The 26,223-nt window shown below is 32.6% G+C and overlaps 2 protein-coding genes across 10 annotated transcripts; both read left to right on the top strand.

The window, feature by feature from the left end:
* The first annotated feature begins 13,300 nt into the window (after positions 1 to 13,300).
* LOC115714206 (serine/threonine-protein kinase STY46) lies at positions 13,301 to 19,115 on the top strand. Of its 8 annotated transcripts, XM_030642833.2 has the most exons (17): positions 13,301 to 13,456; positions 13,604 to 13,728; positions 14,312 to 14,426; positions 14,730 to 14,800; positions 14,899 to 15,000; positions 15,106 to 15,160; positions 15,287 to 15,397; positions 15,626 to 15,676; positions 16,134 to 16,300; positions 16,374 to 16,481; positions 16,787 to 16,860; positions 16,986 to 17,158; positions 17,471 to 17,566; positions 18,096 to 18,176; positions 18,321 to 18,374; positions 18,558 to 18,692; positions 18,774 to 19,115. In XM_030642833.2, exons 2-17 carry the CDS (start codon positions 13,649 to 13,651, stop codon positions 18,861 to 18,863), a joined length of 1,563 nt encoding a protein of 520 aa, XP_030498693.1. In that variant the 5' UTR covers positions 13,301 to 13,456; positions 13,604 to 13,648; the 3' UTR covers positions 18,864 to 19,115. The 8 variants fall into 8 exon arrangements, with proteins under 8 accessions (XP_030498693.1, XP_030498712.1, XP_030498702.1 ...); XM_030642814.2 differs by having other exon boundaries at positions 13,308 to 13,728; positions 16,173 to 16,300; XM_030642799.2 differs by having other exon boundaries at positions 13,309 to 13,728.
* A 131-nt stretch (positions 19,116 to 19,246) lies between these two features.
* Positions 19,247 to 25,818, top strand: LOC115714184 (mechanosensitive ion channel protein 8). 2 transcript variants are annotated; one of them, XM_030642763.2, is made up of 5 exons: positions 19,247 to 23,425; positions 23,859 to 23,985; positions 24,070 to 24,363; positions 24,452 to 24,654; positions 25,304 to 25,818. In XM_030642763.2, exons 1-5 carry the CDS (start codon positions 22,149 to 22,151, stop codon positions 25,584 to 25,586), a joined length of 2,184 nt encoding a protein of 727 aa, XP_030498623.2. In that variant the 5' UTR covers positions 19,247 to 22,148; the 3' UTR covers positions 25,587 to 25,818. The 2 variants fall into 2 exon arrangements, with proteins under 2 accessions (XP_030498623.2, XP_030498649.2); XM_030642789.2 differs by lacking the exon at positions 25,304 to 25,818 and having other exon boundaries at positions 24,070 to 24,162; positions 24,335 to 24,363; positions 24,452 to 24,608.
* The last annotated feature ends 405 nt before the right edge of the window (positions 25,819 to 26,223 follow it).

Here is a 26,223-nt window from a genome sequence, read left to right as displayed (position 1 = left end):
TAAAAAAAAAAAAATCTCTCTTTTTTTTTTTTTTTTTTTTTTTGCAAGGGGTGGCACACCCCAAACTTAATTTTCAACACACTTCTTTCAAGGGGTGGCACAACCCAAACTTAAGTTTGAACACTCTTTCTTTTTTTCAAGGGGTGGCACACCCTAAACTTAATTTTAAACATTCTTTCCTTTTTTTTTCTTTGAATAACTAACAATACAAATATAATAATGACAATATACACAAAATATGGTAACTCTCCCCCAACTTAAAATTCAATATTGTCCCCAATGGTGAGAATAATAGAGTACCACAATGAGAACACTCACCCAATTGTCACTCTACCAAAATTGCACCCCTCCCATCCCTTTCATGACACAACAAACAAAATCTTAGAATAATAAAGTGCTCAAAGGGTATATGGTGAGAAGATTTGTATTTAGCTAGGCTTACATATGGTAAAACAAAAATAAAGGGATTCAATTATGCTCAAAGGGGGTGACTAGGGATAAAATAATACTATGGTTGGCTCAAAAGGCTCAAACGGTCCAAAGATGGCCTAAATCATGTCTTTGGTTAAGCATTGTCTAGGATTTCGCCTCAAGAGAGAATCAAACAAATTCTAAGACTTGTGAGATCACAAAATCTTATATTTACACAAACTTTCACCAAATCACACACAATTAAATAATCAAGGCATTTGCGCTCAAAATTGGACATATCTCAATCAAAATGAAACTAGCACAAGGATTAGTCACAAGCTCAAACAATATTTACATTTTTCAACAAGCTATGCACACTATCAATCATGTATTAGAATGTGAAAAATCACCAAACCAAAGCACATATGCCTCAAATTTTTTTTTTTTTTTCAAACAAGCAAAATTAAAGAAAAGAAGAAAAAAAAAAAATATTTAGTTTCCCAAACCATTGTATGCACAAAATTCTCAAATATGTGTGAGCAAGTTTAAAATTAATAAAGAAGAGTTAAAGAGGAACTCCCTTTCAATTATGTGCAAACTCGCTAGTGTCAACCTCCATAAGTGCGCCCAATTCCACTTGACTTTATGCTCGCACCTAAAAGAGAGAAAAAGAAAAGAAAGAAAGAGAAAAAAAAAACTACAATGCAATTGTCAAAGCCATTTAATATTGCATGTTTATTGAATTTAAAACAAAATAAAGACAAAGTTTAGAAAGCTCGGGTTGCCTCCCAAGAAGCGCTTGATTTAAAGTCGTCGGCTTGACTTTTTGAGAAGCACTCATCAAAGAGCGGCTTCCGCCCATAGAGAGTGGCATATGCCCTCACAAATGGGTCTTTGTCATGAACGCCCTCAAGGTTGGCGAGATATTGAATTGATGAGCGCAAATGTTCAACTTTTCTTGACTTCGAAGAATTGGCATGATGGATGCCAAGGTACCATGCCAATGGTGGAGGAGGAGGTAGTGGCCAAAAAGGATCTTCATAAACATAATATTCCATTACCATGAGCTCTTTGACTTGAGGAATGCAAAAATGCTCTTGCTGAATTTTTTCAAAAACTAGACAGTTTTGCTGTGGTAATGCTACAGCATTATGAGCAGCAATAAATGTTGACCAACTTGGAATGCTTGCTTCCTTATCTTTTATTTCACTACTTTGGATTGAAGTGAGCTCTTGTAATTGCTCAAAATTTTCCCCAAGTATCTCCAACTCATCACCACTCCTCAAAATGACATTTTCATTTTCTTCTTCCTCCCTTGAATTTTCCATATCAATACCCAAAGTTTCATGGGGTTTAGCATACAACTCATTGACCAAAAGCTCAAATTGATTCTCCAATTTCTTCAAGGATGAAGCTTGGCTTTGAATTAAGGCATCATTTTTCGCCATGAACTCCATAATCAATGCCTCAAGTGAGCTTGGTTGAACCATTTGATGAGGCTCTTCTTTTATGTTGAACTCTTGAAAATCCTTCAATTTCTCATCATTTGGTACTTGAGTGTAAGTGTCAAAATTTGGCTCCAAATTGTTGTAGTTGTCCTCCCAAACATGATTATTGTTTGGACAATTACAACACCACTCATTGTACTCCGCCATGTCTTCCAACATCCAATAGGCTTCATCGATTGATAATTGGTAGAAATTGGTGGTACCATCTCCTCTTTCTACCCATTTTCGTGTGCTTGGATTCAACCCATTTAGGAAGATTTCTAATTGACACTCTTTGGACAACCCATGATATGGAAACCTCACTAGAAATGCCTTGTATTTCCACCATGCTTCATACAAGGGCTCCAAGTCATGTTGAACAAAATTCATAAGGACTTGTAGATGAGACATCTCAAGACCTTGCAAAAGAAACCAAAACAAGACAAACAAAGCGTAAAATAGAACAAGGAAAATAGAATAAACAAATGAAAAACTAAAAAAAAAAAAAATTGATAGTAATTAAGTTCTAAAAATAAAATTTCACTAAATCAATCCCCGGCAACGGCGCCAAAAACTTGTTGTGAAAATTGTGTACGCAAGTATACGCAATCGTAACAAGTAATAAAGTGATAAATCGAGTATCGTCTCCACAGGGATTGAAAATTGGAAATTGATTTATAAAACTAATTACTCACAAATTGGTTTCAACAATAATAAAATAAAGTGATGAGAATATGTAAAAAATTAACAAACACAAACTACGAGGAAAGCAAGCTAGAATTATTAAATTGGTCTAAAAATGCAAAGTTGATATAATGGTGCTAAGGAGTATTGTTGTAAATTGATAATGTCAACTAGGAATTTAAAATGTCATAATCCTTTTTCCAAAGGGTTTATGGTTTAATTCTCTAATTAATTAACATATTCCTATGCCCAATTAATTTTAAGAATACTAATTTAAGCACAATTCCTTCAAGCCATACATGGTAAATAACATATTCCTATGCCATTTACAAACTACATTTTTCTAAAGTGATATTCATGCATCATTCAAGCAATTCCACTAACCCTATTTTTTCCAAAATCAAGATTAGCTACTACTTACTAATGGTGATCAAGCAAAAGTAAGCAATTGCACAATAAACACACTTGAATGAACAAAACCAATTTACTAAACATAGCAACAAAATACCAAATTACAATTTAAGTCAACAAAATAATTCTAGCAAAATAAAAATTAATTCATAATTGTGCAAAAATTACAAAGTTTAAAAGAAAAGAGAGATAGAAATAACAACCCATTTGGAGCTTGTCACAATACTCCAAGTTCCTCTTCCAAATTTCTTTTCTTCTTCCTTTGAATAATTGCCAATCTCCAAAATAAAAATGCTAGATTAAAACCCTAAATAAAACTCTCTCTCTCTCTCTCTCTCTCTTTTTTTTTTTTCTTTTTCTTCTTTTTCTTTTTCTTCATTTCTTCACTGTGTGGTTGCTGTAGGCGTCAGGAGCAGCAGCAAGACCCAGCCGCCTTCCTCTTCTTCAAGTCAATCTCTCCATCTTTTTAATTCACGCCCCCTCTTTTGAGTATATATAACAATATATAAACTCTTCCAAATTCATGCCAAGCAAAACCCTCCTCACTTGGCCCATTCTCTCTTTTCACCTTGTATACATTTTTTTAACAAAAAGGCCTAATAAAGAAAAAAAAAAAAAACACATTAATCACTTGGGCTTCAATTAGTTTATGGACTTTAATATCATTTTTTTTTCAATTTTAACAATAAGCCCAAAATATACATTTAATCTTTTTTTATAAAAATACACAACATTGAGATTAATACTTACAAAAATGGGAAACTAAATAAAACTGATAAAATATTTCAAAATTTAACTAAAACTAATCTAAAAATGTTAAAATTAATATTTATTTAAAACTAACTAAAAATCACTAAAATAAACTAAAAATACTTGAGAACAAAGCTAATTTAATGCCCAAAAAGATATAAATAACTCTATTTTCATAGAGTTATCACAAAGCTAGAGGAAAAGCCCGCATCAAGTTTCAACAAAGATTTTTAATTTTAGAAAATATTTTATTTATTCCAAACTTTAGTAGAAACTTGATTAGTGTCTCATGTTTGCAAACACAATCTTATACATTGAATTTTTCGAGTTCTTATTGTTCAATTTCTCGTAATGGATTTCATATATGTGTTGCTCCCGTGGAACAAGGGCTTTATGTTTTAAGACCAAATACACAAATCTCACTAAGTAGTGAACTTTTCAATGTAGCTAAACCTAGAAACCTTAAAAGAAAAGAGATTGATAATGATGATCAAACTTATCTATGGCATTTACATTTAGGTCATATAGGTTTTGATAGACTCAAAAGGCTAACCAAAGACGGTCCATTGAAAAATGTCGTCTTAGGTGAATTGCCAGTATGCGAGTCGTGCCTAGAAGGAAAAATGACCAAACGTTCTTTCTCTGCAAAGGGAGAGCGTGCCAAACAACCCCTAGGGTTAGTGCATTCAGATGTTTGCGGACCTTTGAATGTAAAAGCCCGAGGTGGTTATGAGTATTTTGTCACTTTCATTGACGATTACTCTAGATATAGTTTTCTTTACCTAATGCAAAAGAAATCTGAAACGTTTGAAAAGTTTCAGGAGTTTCATGCTTTGGCTCAAAACCAATTAGCTAAAACATTAAAGATCTTGCGAACTGATAGGGGTGGAGAATATATGGATATGCAGTTCAAAGATCATTTAATTGGACTTGGAATTGAATCCCAATACACTGCCCCAGGCACTCCACAGCAAAATGGAGTTGCAGAAAGAAGAAATCGCACTCTTTTGGAAATGGTTAGGTCTATGCTGAGTTATTCAACTCTGTCTACGTCCTTCTGGGGATATGCTATACAGATGGCAAATGACATTTTAAATGTTGTTCCATCTAAAGCAGTCCCTAAGACACCCGTCGAACTATGAAACGGTCGTACACCTAGTTTACGCCACTACAGAATTTGGGGGTGCCCTGCTCATGTCTTGAGAAAGAAAGAAGGCAAACTTGAATCACGAACTGAAGTTTGCATGTTTGTCGAAAATTCTAAAGAGACTAGGGGTGGACTGTTTTATAGTCACAAGGATAACAAAGTGTTTGTTTCTACAAATGCTACTTTTCTTGAAGAAAACTATATTAAAGACAACAAACCGAAAAGAAAAGTTGTTTTAGAGGAAATGCTTTCAGATATAACTCCTTCCAATGTTCCGTCCTCTTCCACTCAAGAAGAGGATAATCCCACTCCCTCAGTCGAACCAACTGAGAAAACTACTACCAAAGTTCCTGTTCAAAAGATCATCGCTCCTCGTCGTAGTGGGAGGGTTTTCACAAAACCAGCTCGTTATGGCTTGGATGGTGAAATCAATATGGTCGTTGGTGACGGTATTGATGACGACCCATTAACCTATAAATAGGCAATGGCTAGTCCGCAACGAAAACGATGGTCAGCCGACATGGATTCAGAAATGGATTCCATGAAAAAGAACAAAGTCTGGGAATATGTAGACGCACCTGATGACTATCATCCAATCGGATGTAAGTGGGTTTACAAGAAGAAAAGAGGCGCTGGAGGCGAAGTCGAAACTTTTAAAGCTAGACTTGTAGCCAAGGGTTATACCCAAAGAGAAGGTGTGGACTATGAGGAAACTTTTAGTCCTGTTGCCATGCTCAAATCCATCCGAATTCTTCTCTCCATAGCTGCTGCTTTCGATTATGAAATCTGGCAAATGGATGTCAAGACTGCCTTCCTTAATGGGGTACTTGAAGAAACCATCTATATAGAGCAACCAGAAGGCTATGTTCTTCCAGGGCAGGAAAAGAAAGTTTGCAAATTAAATAAGTCTATCTATGGACTAAAGCAAGCTTCTCGCTCATGGAACAAAAGGTTTGATGAAATCATCAAGACCTACGGCTTTCTTCAGAATGAAGATGAACCTTGTGTTTACCAACTCAAGGAAGACCAAGTAGTAGTATTCCTGGTCCTTTATGTTGACGACATTTTGATTATTGGAAACAATATCAAGAAAATGAATAACATCAAGGAATGGCTTAACACTCAATTCGATATGAAAGATTTGGGTGAGACAGCCTATGTTCTTGGTATTCAGATTATCAGAAACTGGAAGAACAGATCTCTTGCTCTCTCTCAAACAACCTACATTGATAAAGTTTTAGAGAGATTCTCCATGAACAACACCAATGGGGCGAACATGCCTTCTAGATATGGTATCCGTCTATCTAAGGAACATTCTCCTACTGATCCTCAAGAGATAGAGGACATGGCGAAAATTCCTTATGCTTCTGCAGTTGGAAGTCTAATGTATGCAATGTTATGCACTAGACCTGACATCTGCTATGCAGTTAGAATCGTGAGCAGGTATCAGTCAAATCCAGGACAGGAACATTGGAATGCAGTTAAGTATATTCTAAAATACTTAAAGAGTACAAGAAATCTAGTATTAGTCTACAAGGGTGGTGCTTTAAATCCGATAGGCTATACCGATTCAGATTTCCAGGCATGTCTTGAAGACAGGAAATCTACATCTGGGATGGTGTTTACTCTTGGGGGTGGAGTAGTGGTTTGGAGAAGTGTTAAATAAACCGCGATATCGGACTCGACGATGGAAGCAAAATACATAGCTGCAGCAGAAGCTACTAAAGAGCTTGTCTGGCTAAGAAAGTTCTTCACCAGTATCGATGTCGTGCCTGGAATGGAAAAGCCTCTGGTCCTACTTTGTGATAATAATGGAGCAATAGCCAATAGTAAGGAACCTCGAAGCCATAAGAGAAGCAAACACATAGAAATGAAGTATCACATCATCAGAGAATATGTGGCAAGAGGGGATGTACTGGTTCAGAAAGTGGACACAGAAGACAACTTAGCAGATCCATTCACCAAAGTCTTGGCAGTAACTGCATTTGAAAAGCACCGTCAGAATTTAGGATTAATTAATATGTACTGATTAGTTTTATATTAGTGCAAGTGGGAGTTTGTTGGGTTTTATGCCCTAAATAAAACTCAAATTCAATGTAATTCATTTTATTCATTATCAATAAAGAAACAGAAGTATTTTTCATTCATTTGTGTATGTTTTGGTTCATGTTATCAATTGCTTGTCTATTTGATTTATAAATTCATCTGAAACCATTTTCACATACTTGATCATGTTTATTGTGTTGTCAACACATTGGAAAGTAAACATGACTATGTGAATAAAGATTCCTAGATTTATCAGACACGGGGTTTTACTGATATGATAATCTATAACAGAGTTTACTTGCATTTGGTATAATGCTATGTTCTTTCCAGAGCATTGGTTAAAGTAAAGCTCAGGTTGGGTGCATGGAGTATGCATCGGAAGGGACCGATATTGAACTTTAAACTAGATTTAATCAAACTTACCGTAATATCTATTCAAGTCAATATGGCCTAGTTGATCCTAGATCAAATGATCTCAATCCTGATATGATTAGGTTCAATCTCAAGAGTGTTATTCGTGTTCTTTGATTTGTTAGTTAAGCCTACTTTTGGGTCAGGATGATACGTACATTTTGGGAACACGGTAGTGCAATTGAGTGGGAGCGCTAATATAAATATGGAATCTATAGCTTCTATCTGGCGAATAGAAAGTAAAGAATTATTTCCTTCGAGCTTGACCAAACGAAAATAAATGGTGGAGTACTCATTTCACATAGCTGAAATATCATTTATACGGGGTTAAGTGTTTTAAGGATAAAATACATTGTAGGGTGTTACGGTAATCTAATCCATTTACAGTGTAGATCATTCATATAGAGGATCATTGATCAAATTAGAATTATAACAATGGATAACTAATGACATGTCTATATGGTGGAACATATAGAGCGTTCTATATACTGAGAGTGCAATTCTAAGTTCTATGCGTGGATTCAACGAAGAATTAATAAGTCAGTGAATTTAGGTTATAAATTCTTGATCTGCTTATTGGAAGCTCGGTTATATAGACCCATGGTCCCCCCACTAGTTGAGACAATATTACTTGTAAGACTCATTTAATTGGTTTTGATTAATCAATTATAATTCTCAAATTAGACAATGTCTATTTGTGAATTTTTCACTAAGTAAGGGCGAAATTGTAAAGAAAGAGTTTTTATGGCATATTTGTTAATTAAGATACTTTGTATGGTTCAATTAATAAATATGATAAATGACAATATTATTTAATAATTATTTATAGTTATTAAATAGTTAGAATTGGCATTTAAATGGTTGTATTTGAAAATTGGCATTTTTGAGAAAATGAGATGCAGAAATGATAAAACTGCAAAATTTGTAAAAGTGAGGCCCAAATCCATATAGCCTTGGCCGACCACTTTTATAGGGTTTATCATCTGATATTTTCATTATTTTAATGCCAAATGATTCAAACCTAACCCTATGTGGTATGCTATAAATAGATAGTGAAGGCTTCACGAAATTTACACTTAAGACTTACACATCTGGTTTCCTTCAGAGAAAAACCTGAGCCTTCTCTCTCTATACCTAGCCGCCACCTTCTTCTCTCTCTTCTTCATTCTAAATTTCGAACCTCTTAGTGATAGAGTAGTGCCCACACACAGCAAGTGATACCTCAATCATAGTGAGGAAGATCGTGAAGAAAGACATTCAACAAGAAGGAGATTCAACACTAAAGAAAGGAGAGAAAGAGATCCAAGTTCAGATCTTGATAATACTCTGCGACAGAAAGGATACAAGGGTTAGAGATCTGAACGGAAGGAGACATATTATTCCGCTGCACCCAATGGAAGGTTTCTCATACTTTATATGTGTTTAATTTATAATCGTTTTAGAAGTTCATATTTAGGGTGTTTGTGAGTAGATCTAAGATCCTGATAAAATAATTTCCAACACATACTTCATGTTGCACTTACTGCCATGGCTTACCACATTTGGAGGGTCCGAAATGATGTTCTTTAGAATCAAAAAGTGTGGTGTATTCGGCATATTGTACAGAAAATTAAGAGAGATTTGCAATATAGAATTTATCATGTAATGCCAAAAAAGGCTAAGGCTATAGATAGAGAATGGTTTATGGAAAGATGTACAAAATAGAAATGCAAGAGGAATAGGTGAAAAGCAATTGTTTGAGTTGAAATTGATGTATGTAATTGGTGATTGAGCAATACAATGATCCTTATTCATCAAAAATTATATTTATCTTATTTTAATAAACTTTTTAAATTTAATTTAAACATAGTATATTTTAACTTGAAATATAAATAATATATTTTTTATTTTTCTTAATCTATTTAATATACTAGAAATTAACAATAATAATTATAAAAAAAGTGAAGAACGGTTTGGACGGGTTAACCTGACCAAATTGACGAAATCACTGGACGGGTTGAATTTTTTCTAATTTTTAATTAGACGGGTTACAATTAAATATTTACAACTCGATATTTATATTGGGTGAGTAAAAATATGTTATAACCCGACCAAACCGACCGACGTACACCCCTAGTCATAATCACTTCCTCATCTTCTATGACATTAATCTCATTTTTCATTGGATCCTTACAATACCTACAATCTCTTGCATAGTGCCCGAATTTTCCACACACAAAACAATGGCCTCTTACTCCTTTGAATTGGTTATTGTATTTTCTTGGACCCAAATATTTTCCACCACCTTTATTATGGTTGTTTCCTTTGGAATGCTTATTTGAGACCGCATTGGCCTTAGAAATCTCATCCTCAGGCTCCTTCACATTTCCCTTATCTCTCAATCTCAATTCCTCTTTTGATTCGGATATGCTTTTGGATCTCTTCAACAAAGCTCACATTCAGTTTAATTTAGTATACATGGTAATTATTTTAGAATACTATAGGTCTTTGGTTTAATTTCTTTTAATTAGTAGGTATTAATTTAGTGTTAGTTATTAGTTACATACTAATTTTTTTTAAAAGAAATTAGAAAAATAAGTATTAAAAAAAATAAGAAGGTTAAGCATGACACATCAACTCCTTAAAATCTTCCTTTATATATATATTGATTGATGATATTAATATTGATTGATGATTGATATTGATATTGATTTATAAATTCTTATATCTTACATATTTTATATTTATTATTATACTATATATATATATGATATAATACAACTTTAAACATAATATATATATATATATATGATATAATACAACTTTAAACATATAATATATATTAATCTTATATTAATATATAATATGTCACATTTAAATATTTTAATCTATATTATATTATAATAAATAATATAACAATTTTTTTATAAATAAAATTCACCCAATTAAAATAAACTATTAAAATATTCACATTCTCTTTCTCCTCCCTTCCACCAATTTCTTCATCTCTATTTTATATGAATCATAATAGCTTATAATATTCATCATATTTTAATTTCCGTACCAAACTTATCTTCCTATCCCTCCAATTAAAAGTGGGTTTTTTTTTTCTTAGTTAGAAGAAACAAATGAAGTTGAAGGTTCAATAAAGATGTAAATAAATAGTAGAAAAGTAAAAAATAAATCATTTAATATAAAGTGTGCTCTAATTATGTGCCAAAATTGATATAAATTTGGCATATAACAAATTTTGTGCCAAATTTAGCACAATGATATAAAATTTAAACCACAATAAATGCACTATTTTTTTATTTACATTTATGTCATTTGTATTGTTTTATTAATATATTTAATTACGATATTAAATTATAGAATATTTATATTATTTTTTATTGTCTTACATATTAAAATAATAATAAATTGATTATAAAGTTATTAGTTTTTATTTTTTTAATAAAACATTATTTAAATATTAAATTTTACATTAAAATTTTGTAATTGTATATTGAAGCATAAAGTTAAAATTTAATATAAATTTACCACAAAAATATTTTTTATGTCAAAATATAACACAATTTTTAAATCTTCCATTAGAAATAGCCTTAGTTAAAGAAAAAAAACATATTGATAAATACAATTACATACAATGTTTGTGGAACATTGCTGAGTTAGTGGAGAGTGAGACAAAGGCCGATGCTTGTTAATGGGTAAAACCAATGGTTGATTGGTGATGTTATCAATGACTCATATCATATTTGATAATCAACCTTGTTTCTATTTTAATATACCAACTTCCTTTTCTTTATTCTATATATTCCTTGTCAACTTAAAACAAAATTATTTTGAGTACTCTTCAGAAGTTGAGATGTACCGCTTTAATTATTTTATATTATTATGAAATATTAGTATTATGTAATATTATAATTTAGAGAAAGAAAATAGAGAAGATATTAAAATTTTCTGAGTGTTTTATTTCAATAGTAATCTTCTATTTATACACATACAAAAGTCAAATATTAAGAAATTAAGAAAAAATGAAACTAATAAAAAGGAAATGTTAATTACATTAATAATAATAAATAAAAAATTTGGACATCTACATAATTAATAATATTTATAACATATATATTTTTTTTAATTATTGTATCCTTTTAAAAACTTTTGGGTGCACTACATCTCATCTAATTATAATTAGATTATATTTTTAAATATAAGAAGTTTTCGGATATGAAATTGTAATTATTTATAAATTCTTAATATTTACAAAACAGTGAATAATTACAAAAAAAAAAAAAAATAGTACTTAATATTGATAGTATAATTACACCCAATTCTTATAATATACAAATTATAGAGTGTAATTAAAGTCTATCAATTACTTCTAATTACATACATATAGTGTAATTAGAGATGGAAATTGGTCGGTTAATGTACGGGGAATGCAATCCCCGCCCCCATCCCCGTTACCTATTTATACCTCCATCCCCGCCCCATCCCCGTCTAATAACCAACGGATTCGGGGTAGGGGAATACCCATCGGTTATGGGGAACCCATCGGGTATCCATTAAGGTAAAATGAAAAAACAAATTAATTTAAAATAATTGAAAAAAATAAGTTAAACTAATATTCTCACAAATATTTATTATGCATTCATAATTCATAAAAGATAAAAAATAAACCTACTTAAAAAAGCATAACCTAATAGAAAATAAAAACTAAATATGTGTCAAAGTTTGAAAAAAAAACAAAAAAAATTATATATATCTATATCGGGGTCGGATATGGTGCGGATAGTATTATCCCCGCCCCCGCCCCATCCCCGCTTCGGGTATTGAAATTGTCCCCACCACCGCCCCATTAACCACTAAGATGGGGAATCCCCACCCCATTAGAAGCGGGTCCCCGCGGTTACCCATCCCCGCGGTATAAATTTCCATCTCTAAGTGTAATTAAGTAGCTAGATAAATATGCAAAACTATTCTTTTAACTATGTGTCTAAAATCTAATTCTCTCTTAGCTTTTCAAACACGCCTTTAGTTTTAACATATAGAAAAAAGTTTTAAATATTTTTTTTCATTGTAGTTATTTAAGATTTTCAACAAAATTTTAAAAAATTTAAAATAATTGTTCAAACATTTTATTATTCTTTTGTTTTCTTTAAAAATAAATATTTTACATGTATATAAATTAAAATAGATAGGCATACAAAATACTGTTTGAATTTTATTTTTAAAGAGTTAAAATTTGCTATTACCTTTAAATTATATAGGATATTTAAAATTATAAAAAGAATTAAACTAAAAAATTCTCCTAAATGTAAAAAAAAAAAAAAATACACCAATGCACTATAGAAATTTCCAATAGTATTTAAGACACGATGAGATGAATATGTATGAAAGAGAAATGCTAAAGGACACCCATAGTGCGTAATATTCTTGTGACGTGTAATATCGCTATTAGTACAATTTAATATCGGGTCCCACATATTTTACTTTAATAAAAATTATAGAGAACCGTTAACTAATTATAAAGCGTCACTTCATAAAGGTGCTAGGCACCTCAGTGCGAATTATCAATGCTCTTTATGAAATAGTGTGGATAGGAGTGTTCATCAAACTACTCACGCCGTGCAAACTGCTCCACAACATAAAAAATACAATTTGAAATTTTGTATGGTGCGGTTGTAATTTATATTTTTGCCAGATGGTGCAGTGCATTACAAAAACTGCATTTACGGTTTAGTTAGAAGAAAATGTTACAACCTGCATCACTCAAACACCTCTAGTTGGACTGTGGAATGGGTAAAAGAAAGTTGCAAAACATAAAAAATAAAAAAGGTAAATTGGCAAAGCACATTTCTTGTCAAAACAAAAGATGGTGACGCAAGCAGCGATGGAAGGAAAATATGATTTGAATCCACGTCGGCATCGACATGGCTTTGTGGGTGCGCATTGCGCAATCAAATAACGTTGGCTTCAAGAGAGAGAGAGACTGAGCCAAAACTAGAACAGAAAGCGGAAAGAGAAACAGTCTTTCTTTTCTTTTCTCTCTCTACTTTCTTCCCTCTTTCATGCAAAATTTCTCTTCTCGTAACAACATTTTCTCTTCTCCCAAACAGACCCTCTCGAGGTATTTTCCATTTCTTTTTATAGTTTTAATTATTTTTTTGTTTTAAAAATAGAGAATCTTTGTGATGTTGTGTGAGGATTGATCATGGGAGACACAGAGAGTTGTAGTAGCAGAGCCGCTGATTTTTCGTTGACTCAAAATCGACAGCACAAACAGAAAGTTCATACTTACAATGAAGTTCTTCATCGACTCATGGACTTAAACGTGGCTGAGTCAACGATTCCTGGTTTCGAGGATGAACTCTGGGCTCATTTTTATCGTCTCCCTGCTGGGTATATCCAAACCCTAGCTCTTACGTACATATATACGTATGCGTATGCTAAAAATATATAGAAATATGTGTATACACATTCTGTATATTTATAATTTACAAGTACAAAAAAGCTGAAAGATTATTTGTGTGTTTATTTATTAATTTGTTACAGTTCAATTCGTGGTAACGTACGGTATGGTGTATCCTCTGTTCTCATTGATTAGATTCTTTGAATATTTTTGGCCAAATATATTTAAATAATAGGATGTTGTCATTTTGACCAGGTGTGGTATTGGAGAATCTTTAAATATCGCTGTATGTGTTTTATTTATTTATTTATTTCTTTTATTGTTGTTGTTTTCTTGATGCTATTCGGAATAGAATTACGGTCACCATAGCTTGTTTGATCGCCTAAAAAAGTTCAAATTAGCATTGACCAAGTCTAATTAAAAGGCATGAATTATTACCAGAGTTGTTTATTATATCTTATTTTATCTGATCATATGAAGAAAATGTATATATAAAAATATATACATTTTTTATTTGATTTGGCACTCTTAGAATGCAATACCAATTTATTGATGTTGTTTAGCTTTTTAAAGGTATGCACTGGATGTCAATGCGGAGAGGGCACAAGATGTTCTTATGCACAAAAAATTACTCCAGTTGGCCCATGACCCTGCTACTAGACCTGCATTTGAAGTCCGTCCTGTCCTGGTATTTGATGCACAATACTAGTTTTGAATTTGTCGAAGTGGGAAAAATATAACACTTGAAGATTTTCTTTTAGCTTTTTGTACTATTATTCTTGTATTTGTAGATCAACTGTAAAATCCATTTGTATATTTAAGTTGTTAAAATTGACACTGAGAATTGGTTCTGGTTTGGAAAACAATTTCATAATTTTCCTTTTTCCTATTTTTATATAATGATGTAAGTTATCTCAGTTTAAGTATATCAGTATTAAAGGTTTATCAAGTAGTGATAGGCTAAATTGGATTGCTTATATCTCTCATGCAGGTTCATTTGGCTTCTGATCTAGGTGCACAAAGAATAGTGGAAACGCCATGGTCTTATGCAAGAAAACAGAGGTATTTTGCTAATGAAAATGGTAACATAGTGATTTATTGTGTAGAATAGAATGTTTGATGTTGTTTTCTCATCCTCTTACTCTTTTTTAATATGTCAGCATTCAACCTCAACAAGCCTTTGATTTGTCACCTGACCTAAGACTTGCTTTTGAAGCCAACCAATTCTCCATTCAAAAGTTGGATCATACTATGAATTCTCGGTAAATAGTCCTTAGATGTCTATTGTTATTCAGGAAACAATCGATTTTTCTACGGTTATTCTTTTTCTAGTAAGTTTTATTTCCAACTTTGTAATCTTTTTGCAGGCCAATGCATGAGATTACAATTTCCACAAATGACAAACCGAAACTTTTTTGTCAGGTGGCTTTTTATTTGTTTTGTAAGGATAATGTTTTGGTTTACTTATAATCTTTGCCGTCATTGTTGGTGGTGTTGACAACTCAACATTCCTTGTAATTCATCATATTTTCCTATGTACATTTTTAGTTGACATCTTTACTGTCTGAAGTTGGGTTGAACATTCAAGAAGCACATGCCTTTTCGACTATAGATGGCTACTCTTTGGATGTTTTTCTTGTTGATGGTTGGGCACTTGAGGTATTTTCATACTTCTTAAGGACAACTCTATAATGGATGCTAGCTTTTGTAGAAAGAATATTCAATTGTTTCAAAAAAAATTAGTAAATTTAAATGAATTTTAAAGCTTAGTGCTTTTGAGTTCTTTTGATTATTATGTTCCTAAATTTCTGCTTCTTCTTTTTTGGCAGTCTTAAATAGCTTAATTTTTCTATTTTGAACAACTTGAATTGTTTTGTAAATGTGTAGGAAACTGAGCAGCTTAAAGTTACACTAGCAAAGAAAATACCAAGGATTGAGGTAATGCAACTTACGGGTTTGACATTGTGACAGAAAATACCTTTGTATTTACTACTTGAAACTAGAAAAAAATAATGATCTTTTTTTGTCTTAATGACCTAAAAACAAACAAAGGGTTCGTGTTAGTCCTTTTACTATACCATCAATGTGGTATTAGACCCATAATCTAATTATTCATTGAAAATGTTAAATCAATCTATACGACGCAATGATTGGGAGAGAGGATGTTTTCAGGAAAATGATTTTCTAGGGACATAGAAGAGAAGAAGTGGAAGGCTATCTTTTTTTCTTTCACTTAATAAGTTGTTTTCATCTTTTTTCTGAATAGCATTTTAACTAACATGATAAATAGTGTTGTAGTTCTGGTACGTGTGTTTCATGTTTCTAACTTTCTATAGACACAATCAGCTCAATTTATGTGTAAATAAAATGACATTTCAAAATTGTATTGCTGAAGCATCCCAGGTTGAATCAGTTTATTTCTCCTGCTGGACAGCCAGAGACTGGAATGAAGCTGATATTCAATCATGCCGAGATCTGTAATGATGGATCTGAAGTCAGGGATTTGGATCTACGCTTGTTAAAATTTGAAAAGAAAATTGCAACTGGATCATATAGCGATTTGTGAGTTTCATCACCAGATTTTTTTTTCCTCCTTAAATGAATATGCTTGAATAATCTGATCTGATGATCCTAGGTACAAAGGTACTTTCTATAATCAAGATGTGGCTATAAAAGTTTTTAGGACTGAACACCTTAACGAAACTATTCAGAGGGAATTTGCACAAGAAGTTGATATCATGAGGTCTGTTTTTAATTCTGTTACTAATGTGGTGATGTTCATGCAAACACATTCTATTGTAATGTAAATGTTGTCTGTCTGGTTTGATAGCTTCACCAAGATGCTACTTTGAAAAAGTAAAAAAGCTTCCGTTATTTTGGCGGACTTGGTTCAGTGCAATCCCTTAGTTATCAAGTTGACAGTGATATTCCCTATTAGAGATGGTTCATATTGAAATGATGCAATTTCGTATAATTTTAATTGTATTTTTTTATTGGATGCATTTGTGTGATATTCTTGGAAAGCATTTTACTCTTTAAAACATGTAGGAAAGTTCAGCACAAGAATGTAGTCAAATTTATTGGGGCGAGCACCAAACCTCCAAGCCTGTGCATCATAACTGGTACTTGAATTACCTTTTCTAGATACAAAGTAATCTTTTAACTTTTTACTTTTGTATATTTAATTGGTAATATGGTTCGTTTCTTCTGTATTTAAATTTTCTCAATTGTATTCTTTTCATTGCAGAATTTATGTCTGGTGGAAGCTTATATGACTTTCTGAAACAAAGTGGTGTTTTGCCACTTCAGTTCTTGCTCAGAGTGGCAATTGATGTTTCCAATGGAATGAATTACTTGCACCAAAATAATATAATTCACAGAGACCTCAAAGCTGCTAATCTTTTGATGGATGAAAATGGAGTAAGGATTTTACTATTTATTTTTATATTTTGTCGTTATAATCTAGTCAGATCTTTTACTTGTTGGTCTTAAATTAAAGGAAGCACTCTTAAAACAAGCATATTCTTAGCCTTACAATTCATGTCATTACCTCCCTTAGCCACAACAACTTGCATTTTTTATGTTCGCTATTTTTTCTTGATACTAAAGGAATGCATATGCATGTGCATTCCATGTCCTTGTTGATAGGATCTTAACCAGATTATTCCAAGGCTGTGGTTTAGCATGCTGCTATGGATTTCAAAATGTTAAGCCTCAAATTTTTTTTGACAGGTTGTTAAGGTTTCAGATTTCGGTGTTGCTAGAGTGCAACCTGAGTCTGGCGTGATGACTGCAGAAACAGGAACATACCGTTGGATGGCTCCTGAGGTATTTATTCACTGAGTGCTTACTCGTTGTATCTTGTTCTTAATGAGTGGAAGAAAAAAAAAACACATGGAGAGAGAAATTCACGAGATGGATTTTGATCTCGACAAATGTACTAAAAGCATCTACTTGCGTTGAATTTTCCTTTTTCAATTTTATGTATAAAAGAGACACTCATATATTTGACAAGAGTCTTTGATGGAACTTTTTTTTTAAAAAAATAAAAATAAATAAACTAAAATGTCCTTTTTGACGACTGCATAATAAGTTCTCGGATTTAATGTACTTGCATCTTTTACATTGCAAATTGCATCAAATCAGTGCTTGATAAGGTGAACATGCCAACTTCATTTATGCTTGTGTGAATGAGAGTTGTTCAAAAGTTTCAAGCATCATAAAAGTTCGTAATCATATTTGGATGATTTCACTCATCACATCATAGCTTGATCAGTCCTCGCGTGCCATTTGGTTATGATTGTCATTTTTCATTCCGTGTCTTACATGTAATTGTTTGCTGTTGATAAATTAAAAGGTCATTGAACATAGACCCTATGATCAGAAAGCTGATGTTTTTAGCTTTGGGATCATGCTATGGGAGCTACTAACAGGGAAGGTAATGCCATCCAACTTTAATCTCATATTGACATAACATTATGGTTTGCTTTCTCTTCCCTACAAAAAGAAAATGCTTTCTTCAGTTACCAAATACAAATGCCTCTTTATATCTTTTCCTTTGAATTCATTTGTTGTGGCACAGCTTCCTTACGAGAACTTAACCCCATTACAAGCTGCGGTTGGCGTGGTTCACAAGGTATATTTCTTTATAACTGGGTGCAATATAATATATTTTTTGTTCGGGTATCCAAATCAGTGTAATCTATTAGTTTGGTAATAATCAGAAACTGGTCCAAATATTTGAGAATGCAACAAATATTCAATCTCAAAACAGTGAGACGTAAATAACCAAGAGGTTCATGAGGAAATGAATTTGCAGGGCCTAAGGCCTACAATTCACGAGCATACTGATCCAATATTAGTGGAACTCATGGAAAGCTGCTGGCAGAAGGAACCATCTTTAAGACCTCCATTCTCAGAGATTCTTGAGATTTTGCAGTGCATTTCCAATAGGGTACTGAAAGTTCGAAAACCTTTTTTCCCCAATATATTTTTTCTTTTTTTATTAAAAAAAAGTATGATTGTTTTGAAACAGATTAGTGATCCGAGGGTATGCAAGCAGAAGGAGAAGGCATCACCTATAATCCCAGCTTTTATGCATGGTCGAGGGCCAAGTACCAAATGAAGTAGGTTTCTGTAATTACTTTCTTGTAAAAATTTGCCTAGTAAATTAGTCTATCTTCTCTTGCATTAACCCATCGGGAAGTTGCTACTATGTCCCCAAAATTACACAAATGTTGAGGACACATATGGTGTTAGGCACTAATACCACATCTAATATAAAGTATTTACTATGTGGTCTTTGTAACTTAAGATTGATCTGTATTTGTGTGTGGTATCTAACAACTCACGTCTTATAAAAATATTAGTTCAAGTAGCTGCCTGTGTGAGTGTGTGGAAAGAAAATTTCTAATCCACAGTTATAAAACTTCAAAATTAACAGTAGAACTGTAGAAGACAGACAGTGTCACACAACCCCTCAGCCAGGACCACAAAAGTGTAGGTTGTTTGATGCATATTATCATTGTAGGGAGACTCAAGTTCAATCAAATATATTGATTAGTGTTTTGAGACAAAGAGGTCTCACAAATTTAAGGCCGTTTGGGAGGGCTTTTCAACAAGCTAGAAGCGCTTCTTTAAAAAGCTTTTTTGCTTTGGCTGATTTTCAGCTACAATTACACCAAACTGGTGAAATATTTTCATCCCCAACTCCTCAGCCAGATCATAGAACATGGTTGTGTGATGTGTATCATCATTGTATGGGGATGAAAGCTCATTAATATCTTTATTATACATCTTCAAAATAGTTGAAATTAAAACTCCCAACAAAAACAAAGATCACAATTCAATATTCTCTCACCCTTAATCGCACCTCGGATCTACTAGTGTGCTCTCCTGCAGTTGGTGCATTCCCATGTGGTGTACTGCTCCCACCCTGTTATTGCCCTTGGTCTTGTGGCTTTACTGCAATCATTGTTACTATGACGTTGGTTCTTGTAGTTCCTCCGACCTCTTTCTTGAACTCCATGGAAAACTATCTGCTGTTCTCCTGTGGTTGCGATTCCTTTGTGGCATATGGACCAGAATTCTCTCGTTGCGGAGAGTGGGTATTCCGTTATCATTCCACGCAGGTGGTTGAGGTGGCAGTTGGTTGTTTGCCACCATCTCCATGATAGCCTGCATCAATTCCAGTTATCCCGGTGTTCTCAGAATCATAGTTTCGTTTTTTGTTTCATGTTCATCATGATTCCCTCCATAAAAAAAAAACAATCACGAAATAATGTTAAAAGAACCCTTCTTCTGTCACCAAATATTGTTGGAGAAATTTAAACAAGACAGAATTCCACGAGTATTAAAGGAAATCAAGAACACTCAAATTAAATAGAATGTGAGTATTCATTGAAATCACAATAATAAATTAATAATAAAGAGATTGGGCCAGGTCTCAAGCCAGTGTCTGTCATATAAGTTTGGTCATTAATTGATTAGCTACATATTAATCACTGGTAAATACATTAAAGGCTTTTATTGCTATTATAACATAAAACTCCTATGAATAGGTTCAGAACACTTGCATTAACCCTCTTAAACTACATGTTGAGCGTTTATGTGTTGATTGATCTAACCTGGCAGAATATGAAAGATCATCGCACAAATGGCTAGGTGCAAACCTTAATTGTAGTTGTCACACATTATGGGGGTGTTTGCCCATGTCGTAGATTATGAAGACCAGTCTTTATACGAATGGGGCCGGGGCAGAGCCGCTTCAGAAATAAAATGAGACAAAGGATTATAATAATGGGCGGACCTAAAACTAAAGTTAAGGGAGACATACTTTTCTTTTGTAAGGAGGGGCAAAAAGTAGACTAAATATTAAAAGTAAAGATGATTTTACTAGGATTTGAACCTTGACTTCTATAAGATGTGTGAAATAGCCTAATCAACGGTAAAGTTACTATGTTTAGATTTATCACATTTAATTACAAATATATATTGTAATTAACCAAAATATATATACATTTTTCTCGCTTATATGTGAATTTGCCCATGATTATAATGGTTTAGTCAAAATTAGTCTGCTTAGTTTACTTTTGGCAATAGTTTGTGCTTAATCTTATTCAATCTAAATCACTTCTTTATAGAGAAAGCAAGTCTCCGTTTAGATTACATAACCAGTTATATATGACCGTTATTACATTAATTATATAAATTAATAAGAAAAACATAATAAATGAAAGAACAGTTACGAACGTTCTTGATTAATTTACTTGAATGCATACGACTTAATAAGTCACACATTCACTATCTATATTCTAAACACGCGAGCTCGTGAACTCTTTCGTATTTTACTTGTGCATATATGGGCATTCATGCGTCAACAAGGTAGAACTTTCAAGATTCTTATGAATTATCGAACATATTAGTCTTTCGGATCAGATGTGTGTAAAAATGCAGTCTTAATTAAATTGCTACTAGCCTTCTACTTTTATGAGTGGCACGGTTATTAATTAAAATTGTCGAGGCGGGGTGCCGAATAAAACCTGGTTCGTACGGATCAGAGGTTGACCTGTTGGATTAGGGGCGACCTGACCCGCGAAAAAAGCCCAATTAGCCATTCCTATCTGTTAATGGGTTCACGTGCTTTTATATTGCAAGACTGGTACTATAGGATAAATTTTATTAACAGATTTTATTTGCTTTTAAATCGTATTCGGATTGCCGATTTTTAGTACTTACCAATCTGCAAAAGATATTCTCGATAGAAGACTAGACTGAGATAAAGCTCAAAAAGTGTTACATAACATAATATGCTATGGTTCTAAGGAATGCAATTGTTTATCTGGTCGAGAAGATGCTTAGTAATTACTCCTATCTCATAACTTGATTTTTAAAGTTTTATTTATCTTGGATTATACACTATTCTATCTATTGAAAAAAAAAATAGTCTAATTTTTTTTAAGCATTTAGAAAGAATTTTTTATTCTTTATTAAAACCACTTAATTTTTTTTATTAAATAATAAAAAAAAAATTGGGAGTGCTCATAGTTTTAGTAAAAATTAGTGTTATAAATATGGTTCAGGTTTTTTTACATGACACAAAATAAGCACGGGCACGACTAGTCACGAAAGAATACGGGCTAATTTGGTTGGTAGAGAAATAATGAGAGAGAGGTTACATTCTCTAATAATGTAGAAGCATATTATTCCTTTTTATGACATGCACTAACAAAAGCTAAAAGATTTGCTCAAAGTAAGAACCACGTAACTTGTGAAGGAATTTTCACAAATGGTCGAATCTTCTAACAACGAAAAACACGCTTACACTTACACCCCCACCCACTTAACAAGAATAATTAAGAAGAAAAGTTCACTCTGTCTTGCTATACTCACATAGCTCAATCAGAAGAAAATGGCTGAAACAGATAGAGAATTTGCTGTCAACATTGCAACCATAGCAAGTGGCAGCAAAGAAGCAGAGAAAAATAATAATGGAGGAGAGGAAAGTTCCAGCAAACCAGTATACCAGGGCTCACAAACAAAGAACCAAGGTGCTCACGAAAGCTCATGGAAGCCACCCTTAAGCAGGACCAAGTCCAGGCTTGCTGACCCACCTGAGGAACCGTATCAGAAATGGGAGAAAGTGATCATCAGTTCTAGACGATTAGTGAGAAAAGATGGTGATCAGTCTTTTGATGATGATGAGGATGATGATAACATTTCAGAAGAAGATAAGAAATCCAATAATAAGTTCATTATAGTTACACTTGTTCAGTGGGTAAGCCTTGTTTTGATCTTAGCATCCTTGGGTTGTAGTCTTTGTATTCCAGTTCTTGAAAAACAAAAGCTTTGGGACCTTCCATTATGGAAATGGGAAATTCTTGTTTTGGCATTAAACTGTGGGAGGTTAGTCTCTGGTTGGGTGATTCGGTTGCTTGTTATCTTTATAGAGAGAAAATTTCTTTGGAGGAAAAGGGTTTTGTATTTCGTTTATGGATTGAGAAGGGCAGTCCAGAATTGTCTCTGGTTAGGCTTAGTCTTACTTGTTTGGAACTCTGTTTTTAATAAGAAGGTAGAGGAGAAGAGCAAGTCCAAGAGTAAGATCTTACTTTATGTAACCAAAATTCTGGTTTGTTTTTTAGTGGGAAATCTTATATGGCTTCTGAAAACACTTATGGTTAAGGTTCTAGCATTGTCTTTTCATGTCAACAACTACTTTGATCGAATTCAAGAAGCTCTGTTTAACCAATATGTGGTTGAAACACTCTCTGGTCCCCCAAAGTATCACATGAAAGAAGATCATTTAAGGGCTGTTGCTGTGGTTAGGGAGTTTCAGAAGGCTAAGGCATCAAACACCATGGCTATGCCAAGTGATGATGACCTCACAACAAGTCTGCTTATTCCTTCAAATGATAATGATCATAGATTTTCTAGGCAAGTGCCTCCTCACAAACATGGTGGTGCCAAATTCTCAACTGAACACTTGCATAAGCTAAATCAGAAGAATATATCAGCTTGGAATATGAGGAAAATGATAGATACTGTAAGGAATGGTTCCTTGGCCACTCTGGATGAAAAAATACAGAACTCTAATACGGATGATGAGTCTTCCCTACAGATTAAAACTGAATGTCAAGCAAAAGAGGCAGCCAAGGAGATATTTGCCAATGTAGCCAAGTTCGGGTCCAAGTATGTTCATATATATATATATATATATATATATACATAAATCATTTATGTTTTGAATAAATAAGATTAGGTACCCTATCTATTTCGGCATTTTGGAGAGGTTTTTAATTTTTTTTTTCATGATCGCATACGTTGTACCTATTTAAAACCACCTACAAAATTTTATAAAATTTCAACTAGTTTAGAATGTCGAAAATACCCCTAAAATTATTACTACTTTCAAACCATTTCTTGAATTTTGAGTAATAAACTTTGAGGGGCACATTTTGATAATTGTAATAATAGATGGGATTCACAACTCTATAAGTATATTCTATTAAAGTTTAGGAGGCATGATGACTATCTATACAGTGAAAATATATGCAATAGTACTTTCATATATACATGATTTCATATGACAATATATATTTATATATATATATATATGTTTCAGATATATTTACTTAGAAGATTTGATGAAGTTTATGAATAAAGAGGAAGCTATTAGAACAATGCATGTATTTGGAGCCACATCTGAATTAAACGAGGGAATCACCAAGATGGTTCTCAAAGAATGGGTGGTAATACTAAAAAAAGTCTCTTCTCTGTGTCTTCTTACAAATACTCTTTTATATAATAATATATACTTTGGTTTGGAGGTTTAGGTGAATGCATTAAGGGAAAGAAGAGCACTTGCATTGTCTCTTAACGATACAAAAACAGCAGTGGATGAGCTTCACAATATGGTGACAGTGCTTGTAGGATTCATAATTGTGATAATCTCACTTCTTATACTTGGAGTTCCCATCATGCATTTTCTCGTCTTCATAAGCTCACAGCTTCTTCTAGCTGTTTTTATCTTTGGCAATACATGCAGAACAGTATTTGAAGCTATCATTTTCTTATTTATAGTCCACCCCTTTGATGTAGGTGATCGTTGTGAAGTGGACGAAGTTCAGGTACGTTTATATATATAATTTTGATTAATATATATAGTGGAAATTAGTTAATGATTATTATATATGTCTGTATAATTCATAATATCAGATGGTGGTTGAGGAAATGAATATATTAACTACGGTTTTTATGAGGTATGACAACCAAAAGATCATATATCCCAACAGTGCTCTATCAACCAAGCCCATTGTTAACTTTTATCGAAGTCCAGACATGGGAGATTCTGTTGATTTTTGCGTCCATATCTCAACTCCCATGGACAAAATAGTCACTATCAAGGAGAAGATAAAAAGGTATATATGTATATCTATGTACATAAAAAACATACATTATACATATATATATATAGAGAGGCACACTTAATAGGTAATATGAGTATGAATAGGTATTATTAAAAACATTTGAGTTTTTATACTTAATTTTGCTATCAAATTAAAAGAAACTCTTCAATTTTGCTATGGTTGAAATTGTTCTATTAGGCCAAAAAAAAAAAAAAAGTTGAATTTGAGTTTGAGAATATATAAATATATTTTTGATAAAGAATAAAAAAAAGATATTTTTTAATTAAATAGTAAAATTAAAAAAAAAAAAGAATATAAATATAATAGTAGATTTAGTGTACCTGTTAAACTATATTGTATATAGAATAGAGGTTAAAAGTTTAAATTCATCTTTAAATCATGGATACCCCACTGTATATAATACATGGAGAATTACTAAAAAAGTATTAGTGGTGCTTAATATCTTTTTTGGTGTCATATCGTTATTGGTGTAAGTAAATATCGGGTCCTATATAACTTAAGAAAATAGCTTTTAAGTAATATCGCTAGCTAATCATGGAGCGTTACCTATAAAAAATACTGGATACTACTAATACCCAATAACAATACTCTAATATATGTGTGTTCCAATTAATATTGTTGAAATATATATATTATGCAGGTATATTGAAAGCCGAAGTGACCATTGGCAACCAAGTCCAATAAGGTTTATGATGATGGATGTGGTTGATTCGAACAATCTCAAGTTATCAATGTGTGTTACACACCGAATGAACCACCAAGACATTAAGGAGAGATGGAGTAGAAGGGCCCTTTTGGTTGAGGAAATGGTTAAGATTTTTAAGCAACTCCAAATTGAGTACAGGATGCTTCCTCTTGATGTCATTATCCCAACCAACTCAAACTTCAAAGGGCCAACAAGTTTTGTAGATCATTTCCAATGAGTGCACAACTAAATAAATAACACATTTAGCTACTTTCATCAAATAAGCTAAATGTTCTTCCACTTTGTATAAATAAGCCTTCTTATATAGGCAATGGGCAAATTATGTGATTTACTGTATGTTAATTTTCTTCTTCGTATTATTATTTAATTATCATCATCATCATTGTATTCTTTCAGATTTGAATGCAATGGTATGTAATAAGTTCTTGCTATATAGGTGAATGGTAAATTATATGATCAAATCTTGTAGTATGAAAGAGGGGGACAAAAAGAAAAAACAGAGGTGATTTGTTTAAAAATAACTTAAGGAGGGCATGTCAATTTAGGTTTTACAAAGGAGTAGGAAGTATGGTGATGTTTGTTTTGGTGGAATGTAATGATATTGATAATGGTAATAGTTATAGTAATGTAATAAGAATTGTTACGGGAATTGATTATGATTTTTAGTTATATTGAAATAAGTGATAAATTGATAAAATTGTTCACACTTTATTTTTTAGAGTCATTTTAATTTTATTTTATTTAGACCATCTTCAATAGATAGTGTATATTTTGAGTTAAATTTAATTTAAAATATATCATAGAGTTATATTTAGCCTATTTTTTATATTTGTGCTCTAATGTACAAGGTACAA

This window comes from Cannabis sativa, chromosome X (assembly GCF_029168945.1).
Source record: "Cannabis sativa cultivar Pink pepper isolate KNU-18-1 chromosome X, ASM2916894v1, whole genome shotgun sequence".
NCBI classification, from domain to species: Eukaryota; Viridiplantae; Streptophyta; class Magnoliopsida; order Rosales; family Cannabaceae; genus Cannabis; species Cannabis sativa.
Note: the sequence above shows the minus strand (reverse complement) of the source record. Positions and strands in the feature narration are given on the sequence as shown.